We start from the raw sequence: 24,197 nt of genomic DNA on the forward strand, positions 1-24,197 counted from the left end.
ACATGAGGCTGGAGATGGCTAGCAATAGGGCAGAAGTGTTTTTGGTAAGCTCAAAGCGGACTGTGAATGAGTTAGTCCTAACCATAGGAGATTAAATAATAAATTTGAAGCCTTTCTTGAAATATCTAGGAATAAACATTGACTCAAAACTAACTTTTAAGGAGCACTTCAGGGCAGTGGGGGAGAAAGTTTCTATAGTTAAAGGAGCCCTAACGCGAATAATGCCTAACATCGGCGGCTCAGGCGAAACTACCCGTCAGCTATTATCCAACGTAATCACCTCGATAATATTAAATGCAGCACCAGTATGGCACGGATCTGAAATGATTCATCAAAAAGATATAGTAGAAGTCTACCGTATTAATGCTATACGATTGTCATGTGCTTATCTGACGGTATCCGATGACGCGGTCCATGTTTTATCCAGGAAAATCCAGTTGATATACCGACAGGTGAAATGGCCGATCTGTATGGCAATGGAATCAGGTGAGCATCTAGTCATAGTTGGATGACGGTGAATCGAGAAAAGGGCGCTGGACCTTCATGCTAGCTAGTTCGGAATATAGCGGAATGGTACGAGCGAAAATACGGCGAACTGAATTATCACCTCACACAGATATTGAGCAGGCACGGCGGCTTCTAGGAATATCTACATAAGCGTGGAATAGAGGAGGATCCTTTCTGTTCACACTGTCCCTCCGAATAGGAAAGCGCAGAACACGTAATGCCTCATTGCCCCTGTTTTCACGCTGAATGGCTCCGTAAACAGAGTTTTTGGAGAGGAGCTTTCCATTAGGAATTAAGTTCCCCGGATGTGCAGAGAAATAGATTGTTGGACTGCTGTGAGCAAGATGGCCTTTATAGTTATGACGCATATGATGCACGCTGAAAGGGAGCGCAGAGAAATTCGCATGCAAGACTGGCTTTAATACATTGGTATGGCTAGCATTCCTTCAGAGTCATTAAACGCCCGCAGTGCAAGGATATGTTTCTATACGGGAACTAATGAATTCCTCCTAGCTTAACTGAAAAACTGGGCGCTCGAAGCTTTGTAGTCGTCGTGTTATTTTATCCTTCATAAAAGGGTTCCCTACCCTTTCAGGTTTTTAGTATGCAGGACTGTTAGAAGGTGATAATGCAAGCTAATTTGAATTTTTCTCCACAGCTTCCATTCCTGAGGGCGCTGCTGCAACATTCCCTTATCCTTTCTTTGTACTGGTTCCCCTAAGGAATTTTAGGGGTTCTTAAAGAGATATTATCATTAGCAAATAATGATTTTTCTTCACGTATCCGCTAGTTTCGGTTTTATATTTAAAACAGCACATCGATCGTGGATTCCATTAGTCACAAAAATTCGGGGTTGCCAAACCTGACACAATTCTATTGAATTTAGCGTAACCGACAGGATTTAAATTGAATTTTCTGTCTTAGTATTGGTGCTGAATGTACGAAAGCACTATTCATCCGTATTGCGCAACCAGCCTACATAGGTAACCTGTCGCCTTTGTTAGCAACAATAGGGGCATACCGGATGCACAAATTCAAAGCCCTATGTTGGGATGTAGTATGAATAGGACCTTTATTAACCAAGTTGCCCACAAAAAACACAAAAACGAATTTCAATTTCGGTTGTGTTTGTGTCAGTGTCAGTGTCAGGTGGGTGCTGCCACACGCATTCAAGTGCACTCGAGCTTGTAATTGAGGAGAGAAGTCAGCAAAAAAAAATGTGTATTTAAAGCATTCTCATGTATTTGACATAAAGCAACAATATTTTGCAACAAGTTGTAAAGACAAGACAATAATTGAGCTATGTTTATGTCACACCTGAAAAAATACTAGAAATTTTAGTTTATTGAGTTTCAGCGAACTGAAATATTTAAATTAAGAAATATTAATTTGATGGGAGATATTGAAATCTTAAAATGAAAGCAAACCACAGCCCCCGCTAGCAGCGGGAAATAAAATGGAATTTTTTTATTCTCTATCGATATTTCAATTAACTTGCTTTTGGCTTCAAAAACTGGAAGTTATGTTAGTTAAGGTTGAAGTGGCTACCTGAGAGTACATTAGGCCCGTTGTGATACCACGAAAAGACACCATTACCTTTCTTCGCACCATTTTGAAGACCTGATAAAGCCTACCAAGTCCTTGCTGTCATACTCCACGATCTGGCGCAGATTATCCGGATAGAGAGATTCCAGAAAGCACTTCCATGCGCCGCTTAGCACCTGGCAGTTGCAGATGAGGTCAACCATTGTTTTCTCCTATTCATCCGCTTTACAAATCCTGCAGCAAAGACGATAAGGCGTTCGGAGATAGTTTAGTGCTACTTCAGAATTGAACAAGTAAGAACCAAGATATTTGTTACTAGCCTAGCTGTCGTCGAAAATAAAGATTTCGTTTGCCGATATTATCTGTCCCTATTCTGATTGGAGCTTCCATGATATCTGATATTTCTGCCAAGTAAAATGTAGTAAAAGATAATAAAGTTGTTGTTTTCAAAGCAAAAAAGCAAAAAAGCTTCGATTGTAATATTTCTTAATTACACCTAAACTTAAAAGGGAACTGGGGTGTTTGTTCGCTGTGAACCAAACGTTTAAACACGCGCTCAGCGAAAGCATTACACCAGAACACAAGCATGGTGAATTATATCAAGTTTTGAAAAAAGCGAACAACGGGTTTGTCTGCAAACCAAAATTGAAAAGCGAGGACGCAAAATCGTTACAAAATTAATCTATCTCTTACGCTGTCGGAAAACTCAACAACAAGTAATACCTCCTAGGCCGTCGTGACACGATTCAGTCAAGCCGTCGTCAGAAACGTGATCCATCAGAAGGAACCCCTGATGCGAAAATGAAAAACAATCACGTAAAACATCAGATTCGGACTAAAAGTTTAATGCCTAATTCCGTACTTAACTAAACGGATGCAGAGGGGGACAGTCGGTAGTAACACTTGAAACCACCGCACAACCCGCTCAGCAGGGATGAGGCATTTACGACACACGCTTATATAGCGAGCCTCTTACTCCAAGACAAGCGTGCGCTTGCAGCGCCACATTATGGTGATCATGACGTCCCCTAGCCAGCCTTGAAGCCGATCATGATGGAGTGGCCTAGCTAGGGTGTCGCCTTCTCATATTATGTTTAGTGGCTACCCAATGAATACTGGGCTGCAAACGACGGGAAGTTGTGAGTTGCTTGAACCGCATGCAAAAGAATCTGCCTTCCCATTCCCTGGTTTATGCAGAGCTTTTCCAACTAACGCGGACTTCTACACTCGGCTCCATCCCCCAAGTACCTGCTCTCATCAAGCATAGATTCAGCGTATTTGCGTCTTGGCAACCGTACCACTATTGGTAGCGATAACTTCGAAACAACAACGTCAGCTTTGAAATACAGCAAATAATGTATTAGGTAGGAAATTGAAAAGTAAATCCCTATCTCGACAAACGATAATCATGCTCTATAACTTTTTTATCGTACGCTTTCTGCTATATGGTGCAGAAACATGGAACAACAGTATCAGATAAGGCGGCCCTGGGAGTGTTTGAGAGAAAAGTTATTTGAAAAATTAACGAACCCCTACGCTTTGGCGACGGTCAGTATCGAAGAAGATTTTATGATGAGATGTACGAGCTTTTCTTTTGCAGAAATCAACATAATGCAGCGAATAGAAACTACGCAGGCTAGGCCAAGTTAGGCGAATGAAGGATGAGGCTTCTGCTACGAAAGTATTTTTATCTGAACACGCCCGTTGAAGAGAGTGACCCATCTCTGGTTTAAACTCCCTTGGTGTAACCAATTGGCGTCAGCATACCCAACAAGAAGCGACTGGCGCGCCTTTTTGGACGGCCATAACCGTTTAAACGGTTAATAAATTAATTGAGTAATTCCCAACTTATTATTGCTTCCTCTGCGTACGCCATATTATTGTGGTACTTTTGCCCGCTCTCTGTATTTTTAAACCAATTCCAAAGATTAATTACTCTTTCAACCAGACAATGATTTATGGGTGCGTTTTAAATCCTGCTACGTTACAGATTTATGCTTAAAAAAACTATTCCTCTTGTGTCATTGTCTTACTTGTTTTCGAAGCATTGTTAAGCTCATTGTTCAACACACTGATTAGCATCATTTTTTGACCACAAAAATCTTACACTATCTCTTTGAAGGCGCACCACCCACCAATTATAAATTTTTACTTGAGTTAAAAATATTTGAGAGCTATAAAGGATTCCTTTCTTATACATATTTATCATTGACGTTAACTTTACATTGTTTTCATTTGTTTTTCGCTCAATATTTAGCAAATTTTAGTAGTCATACCAAACAGTCTTCTGCTCCTTTTCACCATTTTCTTCTTAGTTTGTATGCATGATTAATTGTCTGCATACTTTGTCTCCTCTTACTGCTACTACTGCTTCTTCTTATCCTTCTCCAATTACTAACAACCTTCATATCTCTTGCTTCCGCCGCATTTGGCTTAAATAAAAACCTTAAAATCGCATAAAAAAAACTCTTAGAAGAAAAAAATCAAAGCCACTTTACTATTATCCATTTGTGCGCCATTTTTGTTGCCTTTTGCCACTAGCTTTTTGGTTTGTTAGCTACTGGGTACGCGTTATTGTCTTGGACGTTGTCGAAAGGTTTTTTTTTGTAATTAAATTACAACTGCTTTATGCTCTTAACAACTTTATATGTAGAGTACTTTTAGTGAACCTTTGTTATGAACAGTGGTGGCAAGAAAAACGTAATCTTTTTATGCGTTCAAAAATCACCTCCTTTGATCACTAAAACACACAACTGCAATCAAATGCAATGGACGAGGCAATGGACGCAGTCGAAAATTTTAATTGTGCTAATTTATATATGTTGTTGAAAGAATCGTTGTTGTTAATAAATGTTACATTTAAAAAGTAAACATTTTATATTAAAGGTAAACGTTTTATGTTAATTGTTACGTCTAAAGACAAAATTGTAGTTCCAATGTTATTGTATTATGTTAAAGTGTTGGAAAATATGTTATTGCTAGATGTTCGTTATTAATAACTTTTTAACTTTTATTTTTTCGTTTTATGTTTTATTAGAATAAATCAGACTCCCTGATGAAGATATTATAAAAAAACATCGAAACGCGTAAGAGAATAAGAAAAAACCAAATTTTTTGTCTTTTTATTTGTCGGCCGAAAAGCTCCTTTTGGAAAAATTAATAAAAGACCTCAATATTAACGGAACCAACAGATTTGGGAATATATCATATCCCAAATAACTAGTTCGGAATAAGTAGTTCAATCCATGTATCAGGATATGATTGACAAAAGTCTTAGAAAGTTCGGTTTTTGTTCGTCGAGAGAGGGCTTTACATCTTCATCAACTGGGCAGCCCAAGGCATCATTTTTTGGCAAGATTAATACTTCATAGTTTCTAAGATAACATTGTTGTTTTGAGGTGTCACCAACCTAGCAGTCAAGGCGTTAGCAGGGGCTTCGTCTAGCCCTCGTTTACTGTAACCATTTTATTTGAAAAAAGTTTAATTTGATTTGAAAAATGTTTCATTTGATTTGAAAGAAGTTTCATTTGACTTGAAAAAGTTTCATTAGCCTTGAAAAGAGTGACATTTGATCTGAAATGGTATTTGAGCAAATTTGTAATTTTTATTACTGATATTCAAAGTGTTCACAAAAGCAAACATGATGATTTAAGTTGAGTTACTCAGTATTTGCATTTTTGTTTCTTTTGTTTAAGATAGTAAAACAAAAAAATAAAAAATAAACAAAAAAAAATTAAGAAATCACTTTACAAAATAAAATAAAACACATAAAAAAAATAAGTGTAAGGCGCGATAACCTCCCTAGAGATATAAGGCCGAGCTTCTCTTCCAATTTGCGTCGTGCTCCTCTTGATTTTCCCTACAAATTGGACGGACGGAACCTACATGTTTTATGCCGACTCCGAACGGCATCTGCAAGGAAGATGAGTTTTCACTGAGAGCTTTTCATTGCAGAAATACACTCGGAGCGCTCACCAAACATGGCCGAGGGGCGACCCCGCTTAGAAAATTTTTTTTCTAATTGAAAAACCTTATTTCTAAAATTTTGATGTTGCTTTGCCTGAGGTGTGAGCCCAGGGCATACGGTGTGGTGGCGGAGCACGCTACCATCACATCACGGTGGCCGCCATAGAATATAATAAAACACATACAATAAAAAAATTTGTAAAATAAAATAAAGTAAAATAGAATAAAATAAAATAAGATAAAATAAAATATCAAAAAATATAAAATATAATAAAATAAAGCAAATAAAAAAGTTAAATAAATTAAAATAAAATAAAATAAAAAATAAAATAAAATAAAATAAAATAAAACAAAACAAAATAAAATAAAGCAAAATAAAATAAAATAAAATAAAATATACAAAATAAAATAAAATAAAGTAAAAATGAAATAAAATTAAATTAAATAAATTTAAATTAAATAAAACAAAATGAATTAAAAAAAAATAGAATGAAACAAAATCAAATAAATTAAAACAAAATTAAATGTATAATATTCCAACCCACATATTTTAAAATTTCTCATTTATTTATTTTTATTTTCATTTTTTAGCCTGCAGTGTCCCCCTTTTAGCATGTTCTTAATTCTTGGTTTGTTGCGCAGCACTAACCGCTGCCATCATTCTTCACTTTATCCGAATTTGGCATTGTTCGAGCTAATTTATGTACACATACAATGTCGTATTTTAAACTTTTATGTAGTAAATGGAAGTACGTACTACAAAAACAACAAGTTCTTCGTCGACGGCTTGTTTTTATACTCAGCTGAGCAGATCTCACAGAGTATATTAATTTTGTTCGCACAACGGTAACGGCATAAACTAATCGAGATAGAGATAGACTTCTATATATCAAAATGATCTGCGTGAAAAAAGAAATTCATTTAGCCATGTCCGTCCGTCCGTCTGTCCGTTAACACGATATCTAACTTGAGTAAATTTTGTTAATGAAATTTGGTATGTAAGTTCCTAGGCACTAATCTCAGATTGCTATTTAAAATTAACGAAATCGGACTATAACCACGCCCAATTTTTTGATGTTGAAAATTTCGAAAAACCGAGAAAGTGCGATAATTCATTACCAAGGACGGATACAGCGATGAAACTTGGTAGGTGGGTTGACCTTATGACGCAGAATATAAAATTAGTAAAATAGCACCGCCCACTTATAAAAGAAGGTAATTTAAAAGTTTTGCAAGCTGTAATTTGCAGCTGAGTATGTAATGTTCGGTTACACCCGAACTTAGCCTTCCTTACTTGTTTATATCGTTTTTTTGTGGTAACTTTAATACTTTTAGCTGTGGTTTACTCTTTCCACTTTTTTTTGCATTATCCTTCTGCATATACAGCAGCAAGCACGAAAATAGCAGTGGCAATTAATGTCAAATTTCATCAACTAAATTCTTCTTTTTTTATTTACAATAATTTAGTTCAAAATTTCAATAAGTTTTGTAACTGAAACAATGCAAACCAATCTCAAAACTGTTTTCGAAAAACTTCGAAATTTCGAGAAAACTTTAAGAAAATTACGAATTTTTTAATAAAGTTTTCTGGAGCTTTTTGATTATGCAGTTTTGTAACCTAACCAATTTTTATCTAACAAAGCCCAAGTTATAGCACTCTCAAAATTCGCAACTAACGTTTACCATTTTTTTTGTTTTTTCGATGTTGTTTCACATAACATTTTTTATAAAAATGAAGCTTTGTATGAAGGAAAACATAAAACATCTTTCAGAGAAAAAATTGCCAAAAATTAATACGAGTTTTGAAAGAATTACTTTGTTGCGCTATAATTGATTGGGCTACTCGTAAAAATTCTGAAAATTCTAAATATAAAGTACGAAATTCGGAAAATCTGTTCGAATTTTTAGACTTCTCGAAAACATTTGTGAGATTCGTTTGCATGGTTTCAGTTACAAATTTTATAAAAATTTTTTCATAATCTATTGAAAAGATATAAACATTTTAGCTGACGAAATTTGTTAAAAATTGCTACTGCTATTTTTTTGTTCGCTGTTGTAAATTCATCAGAACGTTATACAAATCTCCATAATTAATTCCCTTCCATTTTCCTTCTTTTTAAATTCTCTACAATATTAATCTTTGCACCTCATAAACGATAATAAGATTATCCATTATTTATAATCAGCTTGCTAATGGCTTTGGCTATACTAAATCCTGGAAAGAAAATACATAAACGCACTTTAGTTTGCTTGGGAACAAAATTGCTTATGCTCATTAGGATCAAGTTGTTCAGCATAAATTCAAATTGTTATTACGGTTTTTCCAATTTATTGTAAGGCTTGCAATTTTCTCAATTTTCTATTGAATTTTCCATTTTATGCTTCAACGTCCATGTTCTTACCTTTGCGAATCGCATTTGTCTCATAAGTTGCCTTTTAGGTTTCGCCATGCGATTATCCTAATTTGTTAGTAACAAAACTTTTTTTTACAATTTGCCTTTTATTTTTTTGTCTTTGTTTGTTTTTTAATTTTTTTTTATTTTTATTTTTTTTTTCGTTTTTTTTTTTTTTGTTAGTTCGAAAAAGTTATTACTGATCTGCTCATCATTTCTACTCAAGCTCAGCCTTCCGCATGAGCATCCATACAACCAAATCAATATCCTGTCTGACTTAATTTACTTTCCGAATCGCCTAAGTTTTCAGTTTTCTTCTTTTTTTTGTTCTAATATAAATCTGAACTGAAATTTTAGTCAATTCTCTACCTACACATAGATATGTACGGGCATGTATGATTGTGTATGGTCAGTTTTTCAAAGGCATAGCTAAAGTCATTTCCTCTTCGGTCGTCTAGTCGGATATATGAAGTTTCCTTTGCTTTCCGGTCATTGCCAATCTGACCAGACAAAAAATGCAAAAATAATAATGGAAGCATATTCGTGTTTTTAGAAAAGCATATTTATTTTCATTTCCTTTTTGTTTGTGACTGCTCATCAATTTGCCGTATAATGAAGTTATCATACCATGAATTTCTTTTACATTGAAATTTTTTTCTTTTCTAATTAATGAACCTCATAATTTCTTCTTATTTTCCAGTCAAAGCTGCTTAAGGCATTTAAATTAATTACACGTTTTCGTATTCTATATTACGAAATTCTTTGCTTGCTCAATGGAAGTAAATACATTAATTTGATTGAAAAATTCTAAATCCTGAAATTTAATAATAAGTGGGTGTTATAGTGCAACCTAGCTTCGAGACAGCAACTATAAGTACTTTTCATTTGATGATGACGAAACTAGGTCGCTTAGGCAGCCTTGATTACGGGTGCCGATATGGACCACGTAAGGTGCTCAAGTCTTCCTCTCTGCTACCAAAGAAGAGTGCCGATAGGAATACTCACTGAGCCGTACTGCCTTCATCCATTCCCATGAAATGATAGGCAAAACATTGGAATTTAACAGACAAACGACTCGTGGTTTGTTGTATTTGCGAGCCCCATGGCTGACACGGACGTCCTAAAGCGTACTCGGAACTATATATCAGAGCAACTCCCGAAATGTAGCCACGTACGTAGGCTAGTTTTGGTTGAGAGGTCGTGAATTTGGAAGCGCTCATACTTGCAATCGAATACATTAACTCATTGTGAATGTCCTCAGGGCACATTCGTTCAACAATTTAATTGCAAATTAGTCTTCAATAAACAAGTTTGTTTCCCATATATCTTGTTTGTTATGATAGCTTCTGCATAAGGAGCGTTTGTGATAAACGCCATCTTCGAAGCATCGCTCAGATAGCACAAAGATGTGTGATGACGCCCGTAAGTACTCTCAAGGCTTGTTTATTTAATTTGAAAGTGGAGTTCGTCGTTTTAATATACAAACATGTATAAACCTCGGGACCTTACCATCAACCTGGTCGGTCCGCAGCAAGTTCATTACCATTACAGTATATTTCTCAACTTACTTGAACCGAGTTTTTCAGCGTGAGTTTAAACTCCAGTCAAAATTTACTAGAGTTAAACCTTGCCACTTTGTTCAATAACATCAAATTTTGCTGCTCATCACAGCTTAAGCGACCGGCTTAAATGGAGTTTAAACCCGCAAAGATAAACCGGGCCTTAAGCAAATAATGCAGTGGTGATCGTTCGAAGCTACGCTGCACATTTTATCCATTGAAAAATCTATCCTGTGGCGATTTCATCAGCAAATTCATTCACTTCTATATTTCTGAGTCGATCTGTCCAGAAGGCATGGTTGATGTGGACGAATATTGGTATTTGAAACTTTAGTGTCCGCTCCCTCTGTAGCGAAAACCTTCACCTGGGAGACTCTGTAAGAGTCAAGAAATCGGTAAGGCTGATTGTCCTGCAGCTGTCAGTTGAGTCGACGTTCATCTGCACCACTGTCTTGTATTTTTATACTCAGCTGAGCAGAGCTCACAGATAGTGCGATAATTCATTGCCAATGACGGATAAAGCGATGAAACTTGGCAGGTGAGTTGACCTTATGACGCAGAATAGAAAGTTAGTAAAATTTTGAACAATGGGCGTGGCACCGCCCACTTTTAAAAGAAGGTAATTTAAAAGTTTTGTGAGCTTTAATTTGGCAGTCGTTGAAGATATTATGATGAAGTTTGGCAAGAACGTTACTCCTACTACTATATGTGTTCTAAATAAAAATTTGCAAAATCGGACGACGAACACGCCCACTTTTTAAAAGAAACAAATTTTCTGTCAAATTTTAAGAAAAAATTGACTATCTTTCCAGTATATAAGTAAATTATGTAAACATTCAACTCCAGTAATGATATGGTGTAAAAAATACAAAAATAAAAGAAAATTTCAAAATGGACGTGGCTCTACCTTTTTTAATTTGTCTAGAATACTTTTAATGCCGTAAGTCGAACAAAAATTTACCAATCCTTGTGAAATTTGGTAGGGGCTTAGATTCTGGGACGATAACTTATTTTTGTGAAAAAGGGCGAAATGGGTTGAAGCCACGCCCAGTTTTTATACACAGTCGACCGTCTGTCCTTCCGCTCGGTCTTTAACACGATAACTTGAGCAAAAATCGATATATCTTTACTAAACTCAGTTCACGTACTTAACTGAACTCACTTTTTCTTGGTATTAAAAATGGGCGTAATCCGACTATGAAGACGCCCACTTTTCCGATATCGAAAATTTCGAGAAATGAAAAAGCTGCCATAATTCTATACCAAATACGAAAAAGGGATGAAACATGGTGATTGGATTGGTTTTTTGACGCAAAATATAAATTTAGCAAAAACTTTGTAAAATGGGTGAGACACCTACCATATTAAGTAGAATGAAATGAAAAGGTTCTGCAGGGCGAAATCAAAGGCCCTTGAAATCATGGCAGGAATGCTGTTCGTGGTATTACATATATACAAAAATTAGCGCTACCTGACAGATGATGTTCTGGGTCGCCCTCAACCACATTTTGGTCGATATCTCGAAAACGCCTTCACATATATAACTAAGGCCAATCCCTTTCAAAACCCTCATTAATACCTCTAATTTGATACCCATATCGTACAAACACATTCTAGAGTTACCCCTGACCCACCTTTATGCCGATATCTCGAAAAAGCGTCCACATATAGAACTAAAGCCCACTCCCTTTTAAAATACTTATTAACACCTTTTATTTGGTACCCATATCGTACAAACAAATTCCAGAGTCACCCCTGGTCCACCTTTATGGCGATATCTCGAAAAGACGTCCACCTATAGAACTAAGGCCTACTCCCTTTTAAAATACTCTTTAATACCCTTCCTCTTTCCTCATTTTCCTACATGGTGATTTTTCCTTATTTGACAAAGGATGAAGGAAAATCGTTCCAAAAAATGTCACCCTTGGTCTACAATTTCAGACTCTTATCGGACTCATAATTAAGAGCGCTTCGAAAATATATCAGGGGTGATTTAAAAAAAAAACTGATAAATTTAACCAAATTTTCATATTAAAAAAAAAATATCAAATAAAACGAATTGATAGCTGAAGAAAGATAGCAACTTTAGCACTTTTTAGTATTACCATTTGTATGTATCCATGAAAAAGACAATTTTGTCTCAAAGCTCTAAGCTGAGTATGTAATATTCGGTTACACCCGAACTTAGCCTTCCTTACTTGTTTTGTGTAGCGCTTTTCACAAGACATGACGGTATTTTACATGCTATGGATGGTATAGAACGAGTATTTCCGAAGGACCATGCGCTTTCCGAAGCGACCAGAGCTTTCTTTGATCTCTCCTCAACGCTCCGTTTCCAGTTTAATTTGGTGTCGAGATAGCTTTGTTGTTGAGCCATTAGTTGCTGCATTTCGCTCATATCACCTCTGCCACGTAGTTAAATATAAAACCATTATATCAACTCCTCATAACAACATGGCAATATACCCCTATCAATTCGTTCTACAGCAAGCTTTTAAGTTACTCATACGTAGTGTTGTGTCTGCTGTAATCCACACTAACGTAAACACCTGATTATATGTACATACATATGTATCAAATGCAGCTTATATAAACATACTCATCTACATACTCGTAGGTCATTTACTGACACAAAAGTCGGTGGATCTGGAATAATATAAAATGGAATAAGTTTTAAAGCTTCTACTCAAATACTTATCTCTTGATACCTTAAGCTTGTGTCATACGCCTATGAATGAATAGCATATTTGAAACGCTCGCTTATCTCTGGCTGTCAACCGTTTGGGCTTTTCATGTCAGCACAAATATTTAACATTTACTCTTTTATGTGTTTTTTTTTTTTTTTTTTTTTTTTGTTTTACGAGGAGGAAGCATCGAAAGCCTCATAGTCAGTGTGGGACTTTAACCGCACTAAACCTCCTACCGTCTGAGTACCATTTACCCCCCGGTACTACCGTCAAGTATTCCGTCGGGAGGTAGGTTGAGCACTAAGCTCTACGTCTGTTGGGGTCACGTTGCTGTACTTAGATAGTGCCGCGGTATGGTTAACGCTGGGACTGACACGCCCTGCTTACTACCTGAATGTGCTTGACGCATACCACTTCTACGAATATTTGCAAGCCTACCTTAAACACTGTGCATATAGTGCTTGTGGCATGCTTGTGCGTTCGACTACTTGTATTGTAGGGTTTTGTTTTTTTACATATGTATATATGTGTAAACAAATTATATATGTATAAATAGAAATTTTTTTTTTTTTTGAATTTTTTTTTTTTTTTTTTGTTTCTTGTTTTTTTTTTTTTTTTTTTTTTTTTCCACAATACGTAACGGGGCTTTCCTCGTACTTCCACCGGTTGGAGAGGTCTTCTCTCCAATCCGAGTATAAACTCTGATTGCATGTGAGACGTTTACCCTCATACTCGTTGTTTCTACGGTTGGAGAGGCCTTGTCTCCAATCCGTAAGTTTGTTGTTGCGTGTATGTTGACTGCTTTTGGTCGCACGGTTGAAGAGGCCGTGTCTCCAATCCGTGCTTTATTCCTTCACCTGGGGCAGTATTCGAACGGTTGAAGAGGCCTTGTCTCCAATCCGTCGCCTTGTCTGCTATTACATTTACCTACATATATTACGGTATTTTCTTATGTTATCATTCTCACGCCGCTAATTGTACGGAGGCCTTGCATTCAATACGTGCTCAGCTCGATCCACTCCACCTTAGCAATTTGTTATCCACCCACACAACTCGACTGTTCAATGTTCGCTGCTGCGCCGTAGCCTTTCAAGACTTCGTAGACTCTTCATTATTTCCGCTATTACATCGCACGCCGCTGACCATTTTACCTTGCTTTGTAGCATGCATCCAACAATTGTTTCAGGAGTGTAATCCTCTCCAAATATTCTGCACAGTTTGCATCTCGAGCTATAGAACCTAGGACACTCGAAAAATACATGGTAAACATCTTCTACTGTATCGCCGCCGCAGTGATCGCATATGTTGTTAGGCTCGTGATTGAATCGGTGCAAATATTCCTTAAAGCATCCGTGACCACTCAGAAACTGTGTGAGGTAGAAATCCACCTCGCCGTGCTTTCTAGATATCCATATATTAATATCTGGGATACATCGGTGTGTCCAACGACCATTTGTTGAGGCATTCCTCCTGAGCTGCCAGTTCTGCACGCTTCGCTCTCGTGCTCCGTTACTTGAGCTTTGATCCCGATAAATCGTCGCTGCTTCTTTTGCTAATATGTCTATAGGACACATTCCTGCGATGATTAGTGCTGCGTCATCAGAGACAGTTTTAAAGGCGCTACAGACGCGTAGTGCACACAGGCGGTAAGTCGACTTTACCCCGCGGAAGTATGATTTATACTCCGTGGCCTGATGCCAAACAGGAGCCCCGTAAAGTATTTGGCTTTTTACAACGCCAGCCAGAAGTTGACGTCGTCGTTGCTTTGGTCCTCTTGCATTTATCATTATCCTAGATAATGCTGCTACGGTTTTTGCTACCTTTCCATTGGCATACTCTAAGTGGGATTTGAATGACAACCTCCTGTCTATCACAACCCCCAAGTATTTTATTGCAGGCAGCGTGTCGATGTCATGGCGGCCGATTCTTATAGTGACCTGCTCCACCCTTTTCCTACTTGATATGAGTACAGCCTCTGTTTTTTGTTCCGCCAGCTGCAGTCCATTTTTCGTAAGCCACGATTGAACCATCGCTATGCTTGTATTAGATTTGGCGCATATTTCGCCTAGGTGCTTGGCGGTGATTACCAATGCGATATCGTCCGCGAAGCCGATAATTTTCACCCCATTGGGTACCTTGAGTCGAAATACTCCGTCGTACATAATATTCCAAAGCAGTGGACCGTGCACGGAGCCTTGAGGAACACCGCCTGTGACGTGAAGCTTTTCTACTCCAGCAGCCGTTTCATATTCCAGCACTCTACCTTCAAAGTAGCTGCGTATGATCCTACGCGGGTAAAGGGATATGCCTATCTGCTCCAGCGTGTCTAGAATTTTTGCCCAATTGGCAGTGTTGAAGGCATTTTTTACATCTAAAGTAACGATGAGGCAATATTCCTTAGAGCCTTCGAGCCATCGGGTGCCACTTATGGCTTCTTGGGCCACTTCCTTCGCCATGTTCACAGCTTGGATGGTGGATCTTCCTTTCCTAAACCCAAACTGGTTATCGGAAATACCACCCATATCTTCAATTTCTTTTTCGAGTCGATTATAGAGGACTCGCTCAAGAACCTTACCGGCGGAGTCGAGCAGGCAAATGGGCCTGTAGCTAGATGGTTCCGCCGTATTTTTACCAAACTTTGGCAGCAGGACCAGCTTTTGTCGTTTCCATATTGTAGGAAATGTCCCCTCAGCCAAGCATGCATTAAATAGTTCCGCAAATGTTGGCGTGTTATAAGTGAGAGCTAGTTTGAGTGCTCTGTTTGGTACCCCGTCTGGGCCAGGAGACTTGCGGTCTTGCAGTCTATTCACCGCTTGAAGGACCTCGACGACGGTAACCTCGTCAAATGAGTATAGTACGGCGCCTGATGTGGGAGACACTAGCTCCCTTTGCGTGGGAAATAAAGTATCTACCACGTTTCTGAGAAAAGAGGGGCATGTTGGCATCGCCTCTCCTTTGTGTTTCAATTTCTTAAAAACCAATTTATAAGCTGTGCCCCAAGGGTCATTCTCGACGTCATCGCAAAGCTTGAGAAAGCATTCGCGCTTACTATCTTTTATTGCTCTCTTAAGTGCGAGTCGCGCTCTTTTGTAGGTAGCTCTGCACTCTAGAAATTCCGGTCTCCCTCTGGCTCGTTGATAGCGCCTCCTAGCCTGAATACACTCTCTCCTTAGGGAGTGTATGCGCTCGTTCCACCAAAATGTGGAACAATGTTGTTTGCGCTTGGTCTTTCTAGCCATTGACGCATCGCATGCTGCTCTAATATCCGCCATTAATTTATTCGCCATGTCGTTAGCACTTCCTCTATGTTCGACTGTTGTCAACATTAGCTTGAATATGTCGGGGTCGAAAGTATACTCTTTTATGTGTGTGAGCGTGTAAATGAGTGTGTGTGTGCAATTGTTGAGTTGTAGATTTTAATTTTTATACTCAGTTGAGCAGAGCTCACAGAGTATATTAAGTTTGATTGGATAACGGTTGGTTGTGCATATATAAAGGAATCGAGATAGATATAGACTTCCATATATCAAAATAATCAGGATCGAAAAAAAATTTGATTGAGCCATGTCCGTCCGTCCGTCCGTCCGTCCGTCCGTCCGTTAACACGATAACTTGAGTAAATTTTGAGGTATCTTGATGAAATTTGGTATGTAGGTTCCTGAGCACTCATCTCAGATCGCTATTTAAAAAGAACGATATCGGACTATAACCACGCCCACTTTTTCGATATCGAAATTTTCGAAAAACCGAAAAAGTGCGATAATTCATTACCAAAGACAGATAAAGCGATGAAACTTGGTAGATGAGTTGAATATATGACGCAGAATGGAAAGTTAGTAAAATTTTGGACAATGGGCGTGGCACCGCCCACTTTTAAAAGAAGGTAATTTAAAATTTTTGCAAGCTGTAATTTGTCAGTCGTTGAAGATATCATAATGAAATTTGGCAGGGACGTTACTCCTGTTACTATATATACGCCTAATAAAAATTAGCAAAATCGGAGAAGGACCACGCCCACTTCAAAAAAAAAAAATTTTAAAGTAAAATTTTAACAAAAAATTTAATATCTTTACAGTATATAAGTAAATTATGTCAACATTCAACTCCAGTAATGATATGGTGCAACAAGATACAAAAATAAAAGAAAATTTCAAAATGGGCTTGGCTCCGCCCTTTTTCATTTAATTTGTCTAGGATACTTTTAACGCCATAAGTCGAACAAAAATTAACCAATCCTTTTGAAATTCGGTAGGGGCATAGATTTTATGATGATAACTGTTCTCTGCGAAAACGGGCGAAATCGGTTGATGCCACGCCCAGTTTTTATACACAGTCGTTCGTCTGTCCTTCCGCATGGCCGTTAACACGATAACTTGAGCAAAAATCGACATATCTTTAATGAACTTAGTTCACGTACTTACTTGAACTCACTTTATCTTGGTATAAAAAATAAACGAAATCCGACAATGACCACGCCCACTTTTTCGATATCGAAAATTACGAAAAATGAAAAAAAAATGCCATAATTCTATACCAAATACGAAAAAAGGGATGAAACATGGTGAGGTAATTGGATTGGTTTATTGACGCGAAATATAACTTTAGAAAAAACTTTATAAAATGGTTGTGACAGCTACCATATTAAGTAGAAGAATATGAAAAAGTTCTGCAGGGCGCAATAAAACACCCTTAAAATCTTGGCAGGTATTACATATATAAATAAATTAGCGGTATCCAACAGATGATGTTCTGGGTCACCCTGGTCCACATTTTGGTCGATATCTGGAAAACGCCTTCACATATACAACTACCACCACTCCCTTTTAAAACTCTCATTAATACCTTTAATTTGATACCCATACAGTACAAACACATTCTAGAGTCACCCCTGGTCCACCTTTATGGCGATATTTCGAAACGGCGTCCACCTATAGAACTAAGGCCCACTCCCTTTTAAAATACTCATTAACACCTTTCGTTTGATGCCCATATTGTACAAACAAGTCTAGGGTCACCCCTGGTCCACCTTTATGGCGATATCTCGAAAAGGCGACCACCTATGGAACTAAGGATTACCCCCTTTTAAAATACTCATTAACACCTTTCTTTTGATCCCATATTGTACAAACAAATTCTAGGGTCACCCCTGGTCCACCTTTATGGCGATATCTCGAAACGGCGTCCACCAGTGGAACTAAGCATCACTCCCTTTTAAAATACTCATTAACACCTTTCTTTTGATACCCATATTGTACAAACAAATTCTAGGGTCACCCCTGATCCACCTTTGTGGCGATATCTCGAAACGGTGTCCACCTATGGAACTAAGGATTACTCCCTTTTAAAATACTCATTAACACCTTTCTTTTGATACCCATATTGTACAAACACATTCTAGGGTCACCCCTGGTCTACCTTTATGGCGATATCTCGAAACGGCGTTCACCTATGGAACTAAGGATTACTCCCTTTTAAAATACTCATTAACACCTTTCATTTGATACCCATATTGTACAAACAAATTCTAGAGTCAACCCTGATCCACCTTTATGGCGATATCCCTAAATGGCGTCCACCTATAGAACTATGACCCACTCCCTCTTAAAATACTCTTTAATGCCTTTCATTTGATACACATGTCATACAAACACATTCAAGGGTTTCCCTCGGTTCATTTTCCTACATGGTTATTTTCCCTTATGTTGTCACCATAGCTCTCAACTGAGTATGTAATGTTCGGTTACACCCCAACTTAACCTCCCTTACTTGTTAATCTTTAACTACTGCAGCTGAAGTTTGATTGTTTGTAGATTTTATTTTGCCATACGAAAGTCATAACAACTTTCTACATTCATACATATTAAATGTGCATGAAATTGAAAATATAAATACATGCATATACATACATATATTATTACTATCTTGTTATTTGTACTATCTTCTTCCTTTTTATAGATGTTCTGCTCGGCAGCACTGAATACTCAACATCATTGGATATGTGGGGTGTCGGTTGTATATTTGTGGAAATGGTCACTGGCATGCCAACATTCCCCGGTATACGTGATACTTATGATCAACTTGATAAAATATTTAAATTACTTGGCACACCCACTGAGGAGACGTGGCAGGGTGTAACCCATTTTCCTGGTTATAAACCGCATAAGTTAGGTAAGTTAGTAGTTAAGGTGGAGTCAGTAAATTCTTTTTGAAAGCTTTAAATATGTGAAGTATCGTAACTTATTGTTTTTGTTGCAACGTGACCTGACCTATGAAAATATGCAGATGTTAGCACACGATGACAATATGTGACACATGTATTTATATGGGTCTGTGCAACTACCTTGTGAAATACACTGAATGCACAGTTTGCAAAAAAAAAAACAAAAGTGATACAAACTTCACCGCAAACGTGTACCAATTTATTTAAATAAGAGAGAAAGCGAAATTGCATTCGAAAAAGATTAGTTTGTCGACCATTCAGGAACAAAGATACATTCTTAACGCATCAAAATTAGTGCAGGGTGAGCGCAGTTTTGGGATACACCATCAGAAAGTTGGATAGGGGGCAAAATATATAATTTCATCATTTGACGCGTCTAACGTTTTGTTTAATTGCCTGATCAACGCCCTAGATTGATGAGGAATGTGATAACTAGTACCTAGGACCTACCTAATTATTTTCTAGCTTTTAGTATTATTATTACTTAATGTAAGTATTGTTTTCAATAAAACCGTTTAACTTAAATTTTTTTTGTTTTATTATTCTTTTTTCGGGTTTTTAGTCTTTATTTAATTGCCTATTATTTTTCATTCTATTTGGTACATTTAGTGACTCATTATTACAAGGACTCTTTTCTGACAATTTGTTACAATCTAAGTCCTCAATACAGAATCCTTCGAAAGCCTTTACTCGACTCAGCGACACGTATGCTTGTGCCTCCTCAAACTCCAAAGTATTTTGATGTCACTTCTAGCGGTCTGTATGGAATAATTGTTCCAAATATGAGCCAAATCGGACCACAAATACAATTTTTTGAAATATTTCGATCCATGCGCCCCCATCGAATTTTTTTTTTCCTAATATTGCATTGTCAACTAGTTCTGAACTATATTCCAAATTTTAAGCTTATAGCTTATCGGGGAGTTTGCTTCAATTACAATTTCAAAATTCTGTTCGCTCGCTACACGGATTCATTCATTCATTCATTTATTAATAAATGCATTAGTACAATAAGAAAAGTAATTATTTTTTAGTACAACAATAGTAATTTAAATATTTTAACACATATCAAGGAATATTATTAGAGAAAAAGTTAATTAAAATGGAGATATATATAAAACTGTAAGTAAAACAATATAACAAGAAAATACATAAGGTTTTAGAAAGCACATCTCAGGGTAAAAAGAACAAAGAATCAATCAAACAAAAATCGGTTAAGCTACAAGATTACTGAAATATGAGGTTAAAATAGTCTTAATGTTGCTCTTATTCAGACTACTGCGTATAGTAGAAGGAATTGAGTTCCATAAACGCGTAGCATTGATGAGAAATAGTCTAGCCGATGAGAGAAAGTTATATTGCGGCACAATCAAATCATAAGAACGAGCAGACCTAGGAAATATTAGCTTTTCATAGAGATAACTAGGCGACTTCTCCTTTATAAGGTGAAAGAGGAACATGCAATTTCTAACTTTTACGTACTCAGAGAGTTCACACTCCAAACGGCTTGTCCTCCAGGCAGAAATATGCACAAATCTCGTAAGCCCGAAGACATAGCGCGTAAGATGGTTGAAAGCCACATCCAATTTGTGTGCAGACTGAGAGTCTAGCTTGCTATACACGAGATCAGGGTAAGAAATTATAGGCATTATAAGTTAAGTGGCAAGTCTTCGCCTTAATAAAAATTACCGCTTTCTAAGAGTGACGGGTGGGACTACTAAATCACTCGCCTATGTAGGTGGATGACATCACTTTCCAATTAAAAAAATTTTTTAAACAGCTTTTCAAAATTGTGACTTGTATATTTCACAAAGCAAAGATAGAAGTTCGTTTTAGCCTGGACGGGTGGGACACGTTGCACTAGAATCCCATAGTATGTGAATGAGTTTCAACAGACTGCAGAACTGTAAATATTTATATTATCTTTGCTAAATCTAAAAAACCAAATAAAAGAGGATTCCTAGAAGATTTGTATGACTGATTCACGTTTTTCATGCATTAAAACACGTTCACTTCTTTCCTGTTTTTTACCATTTTTTGGCGGAATGACTCAGGTGTAGAATCACACCGTTCGCATAATCACCTTTCTTTATCAATCTGTGGCATACGCCAGACAAGTATTTGTCAAGCTTAAAATTTTGCTCCCGGTATTGATTATAAATAACCAAGCTTAGCCAGAAAGAACTCACAGCTCTAAAATGAATCATGTACAACCAAGATTTTCTGAATTGAAAGCTTAAAAGTAGACAAGGAGAAAATAACAAAGCCTTATAAGAAAAGTATCCTGCGCGACTTAGGAGCGTCTCAGGGATATTCAAACAGGTGAAAGAATAGTCGACTTTAACAATTGTCCCAACCTTGGTGAAATTCTTTCTGATGATTGTAAATAGCTTGTCAAATGAAACTCCTCAATCGTTGCTTCGCGTATACTTATGATGATAGCAAAGTCTTTAAAATTTTCACTAAATAAATTGTTTCTATTTTCATTTCGCAGGTTTTTATCGACCCCGTAAATTAGGTCACAATTTTCCTAGACTCTATGATATCGTTGATGGTGAAGCGATAGCGAATGCCTTCCTGCAATTAAATCCAGAAAAAAGAATAGGCGCTGAAGATGCGCTGTTACATACATATTTTGCGCCGTTACCGAGGAAACTCTACGAATTACCAGATGGTGAGTAGAAAATTTATGTGAAAAGAAATTCTATTTAGGGCCAAATTATGTATAACGCAGCGCTCCGCAAATAGTAATTTTTTAATTGCATTGCTTCGCCCTATTCAGTAGGTGCGATCACTTTCAAATTGTCATCAATGTCCTCTAACGGAAGGCCGAGGAAACTTGCTGTTTTAAAAGGCTTCGACCAAAGAGATAAGGGTGTTAGAGGCGTTGACTCGACAATTCAATTTAATAGATGTTTTGGGTCATGCAGGTTATACCTTGGGTGTGTTGGGATTGATTCCGGATAAGTAAGAGTTTATCCAATTACAGTATCCACATCGAAGTTGAGCTAGATTGACGCGGGTCTTCCTTTGGAGGTTGACTTCCTCAACTGCGAGCTCAGGGCATTTGTCTTTGAGGATAAGGAAATACCGCGCAATTGTTGGAATGGTAATCCATTTTTTACGGCTGACTTTATAATTGACGAATTTCTTCATAGTGCTGACGGCGATAATAAAGTTCTTAGTAGGCGGAGCCTACTGATCAGGTTTCTGAGTGTTCAGTGGAAACTCATTGTTCTGCATTTCATTTCTCTCCTTTATGAAGAGTCTTATCGCCTCACTGTATAGGTAATATTCTAGGGAAATAACAAGGCATCCTGTGGATGTTCTAAGCACGGCGTTTAGATATGCCCGCATTTTTCTTCAGTGTGTTTCTTTTAGGTTCAGCGACCATATTGGGGACACGTAGCATGATATACGCCTGCCAATTGCTTTGAAATGAGTTATGGGAGTTTGTTAGTCTTTGCCTCAAGTGCTGCCGACAAGAAACTTAAGAATTTTGTTACGACTTTGGACTTAAAGCACAATTGCTGGTGAATGTTCGCTAAAATTTAGGTTTTGATCGAACGGCAAAGCAATAATTTTTTGGTGTAGGACAGTCGGCATCGTAATTTCATCGAAGTGTGCAATATGAACGACATTTGGTAGATCCCTGTTTAAAGTAAGGTCGCCAAGAATTTGGTCGGTGAAAATTGGAAAGGGCCGGTACCTGTTGTCATCGGCGTACGACACAATGGTAACTCCTTATGGTAGGTAAGGAGGCATCGATATATTGATGTTATGTTCCTAAACTGCATTGATGCCTGCCGACCACACAGATAATTTGCAGTGCACCTTTTTAGACTAGGGAGAGGGGTGAACGCTTCCAAATCTCGCAATAACGAGCTGTGATTGCTTGTGTCGGAAGTTCTTGATAAGTCTAGCACTACGAGTGCTGTTCCATAGTGCGGTTCTACATTCAGTCCGCAATTTATTTGTGTGTTCATGTAGTAGCGGTACCAACCCACTTTCCATTTTTCGGGGATGACGGAAGTGGACAGGATTCGCCGCGGGTAGGTGAGGTTGACAATTGGGTTGGAGAAGCTATAAATTGCGCTGGCAACCCTTTGAAAGGATTGCGCTACACAACCCCTTGAAATAATTCGGTATTTTAGTTGCCTCTTACGACAAGCATACCCGCCGCGGGTATATCCTAAGCCCCTAACCCGCTGTGGTGTGCAGAAAGCGCTCGCTCATAGTGCTTAGTCGAGTTTGAGGGGAATATCAGAGCAATCACTGGCTTTAGTGAGTGCCTTTCTGAATTTTTTGATATTCTGAGTGACTTCGTTCGATGTCACGGTGTTATACAAAATCTGGCCCTAAATATATCTCTACACTGGAAATAGTCATCAAGTTTTCACAAGATATCTAAAACATTATTTTAATGTGTAAAATAAAGGTAGTAGCTGACTTTTATAAGCAAATATGAAATCAAATGAAAGATGTCTTTTTACGTCAGTTATTTGTGTAACTCTTATTTGCTTGGAGCAACGTAAACTCATTACGAAATTAAATCGACATAATCTTTGTCACTGTTAAATGAAACGACAACGGCATTGCCAATCCGACGTTTCAGCAGCAATTCAATAGAACATACATATGTACACTTTATAAAAGTTCTTCTAGCAAAATAAAAAGTTAAACAAATGTTAATACAAATAATACGAAAAGTGCGCATACAATAAAAATGTCATTACAAATGACAGTTGACAAAATTGTTAAGATTGTTGACAAACGTTAACTAAAATAGTAAGAAGTCTAGCAAAGTAAAAGTTTTTGCTGTCAAAGTAATTTAATTAAAAAGTATAACATTTATTTAACTAGCAAAAACTACAATGGTTGAATGTGTCTATGAATGTACCGTTAGTTACATTATATTTGCATTACAAGCCGGTATGTAAATTGAAGGATATATACAGTTGTGAACACGAAAATAGCTGTGGCAATTTTGATGAAATTTCGTCAATTAAACTCTTCCTCTTTTCTATTTTCGATAATCTAAAAAACAAACTGTCAGGAATTTCGTAATTGAAACTATGCAAACTATTCTTGAAAAAGGTTTTTAAAAAAAAATTCGAAAATTCGGGAAAATTTTACAAAAATTGCAAACTTTTAATTTAGAATTTTCAGAATTTTTTGCAGTTTTATAGCTCAATCAATTTAAGTCTTACAAAGTACTATTTATAGGTCTCTCATAATTCGCATAGATTTTTGATAATTTTTTTCCAAAGGGTGTTTTATAGTTTTTTCTATATGAAAAACAAGTAAGGAAGGCTAAGTT

At 37.2% G+C, this 24,197-nt stretch overlaps 1 protein-coding gene across 16 annotated transcripts in view; it reads left to right on the top strand.

The window, feature by feature from the left end:
• The window catches only part of Eip63E (cyclin dependent kinase Eip63E), a 733,437-nt gene that overhangs the window by 681,779 nt on the left and 27,461 nt on the right, over nt 1-24,197 (top strand). For all 16 annotated transcript variants that reach the window (XM_067787451.1, XM_067787449.1, XM_067787458.1 and 13 more), the window contains 2 exons: nt 18,613-18,825; nt 21,372-21,551. In XM_067787451.1, coding sequence (XP_067643552.1) covers nt 18,613-18,825; nt 21,372-21,551 — 393 coding nt within the window. The remainder of the gene's footprint in view (nt 1-18,612; nt 18,826-21,371; nt 21,552-24,197) is intronic.

This window comes from Eurosta solidaginis, chromosome 5 (assembly GCF_040869045.1).
Source record: "Eurosta solidaginis isolate ZX-2024a chromosome 5, ASM4086904v1, whole genome shotgun sequence".
In the NCBI taxonomy this organism is placed as follows: Eukaryota; Metazoa; Arthropoda; class Insecta; order Diptera; family Tephritidae; genus Eurosta; species Eurosta solidaginis.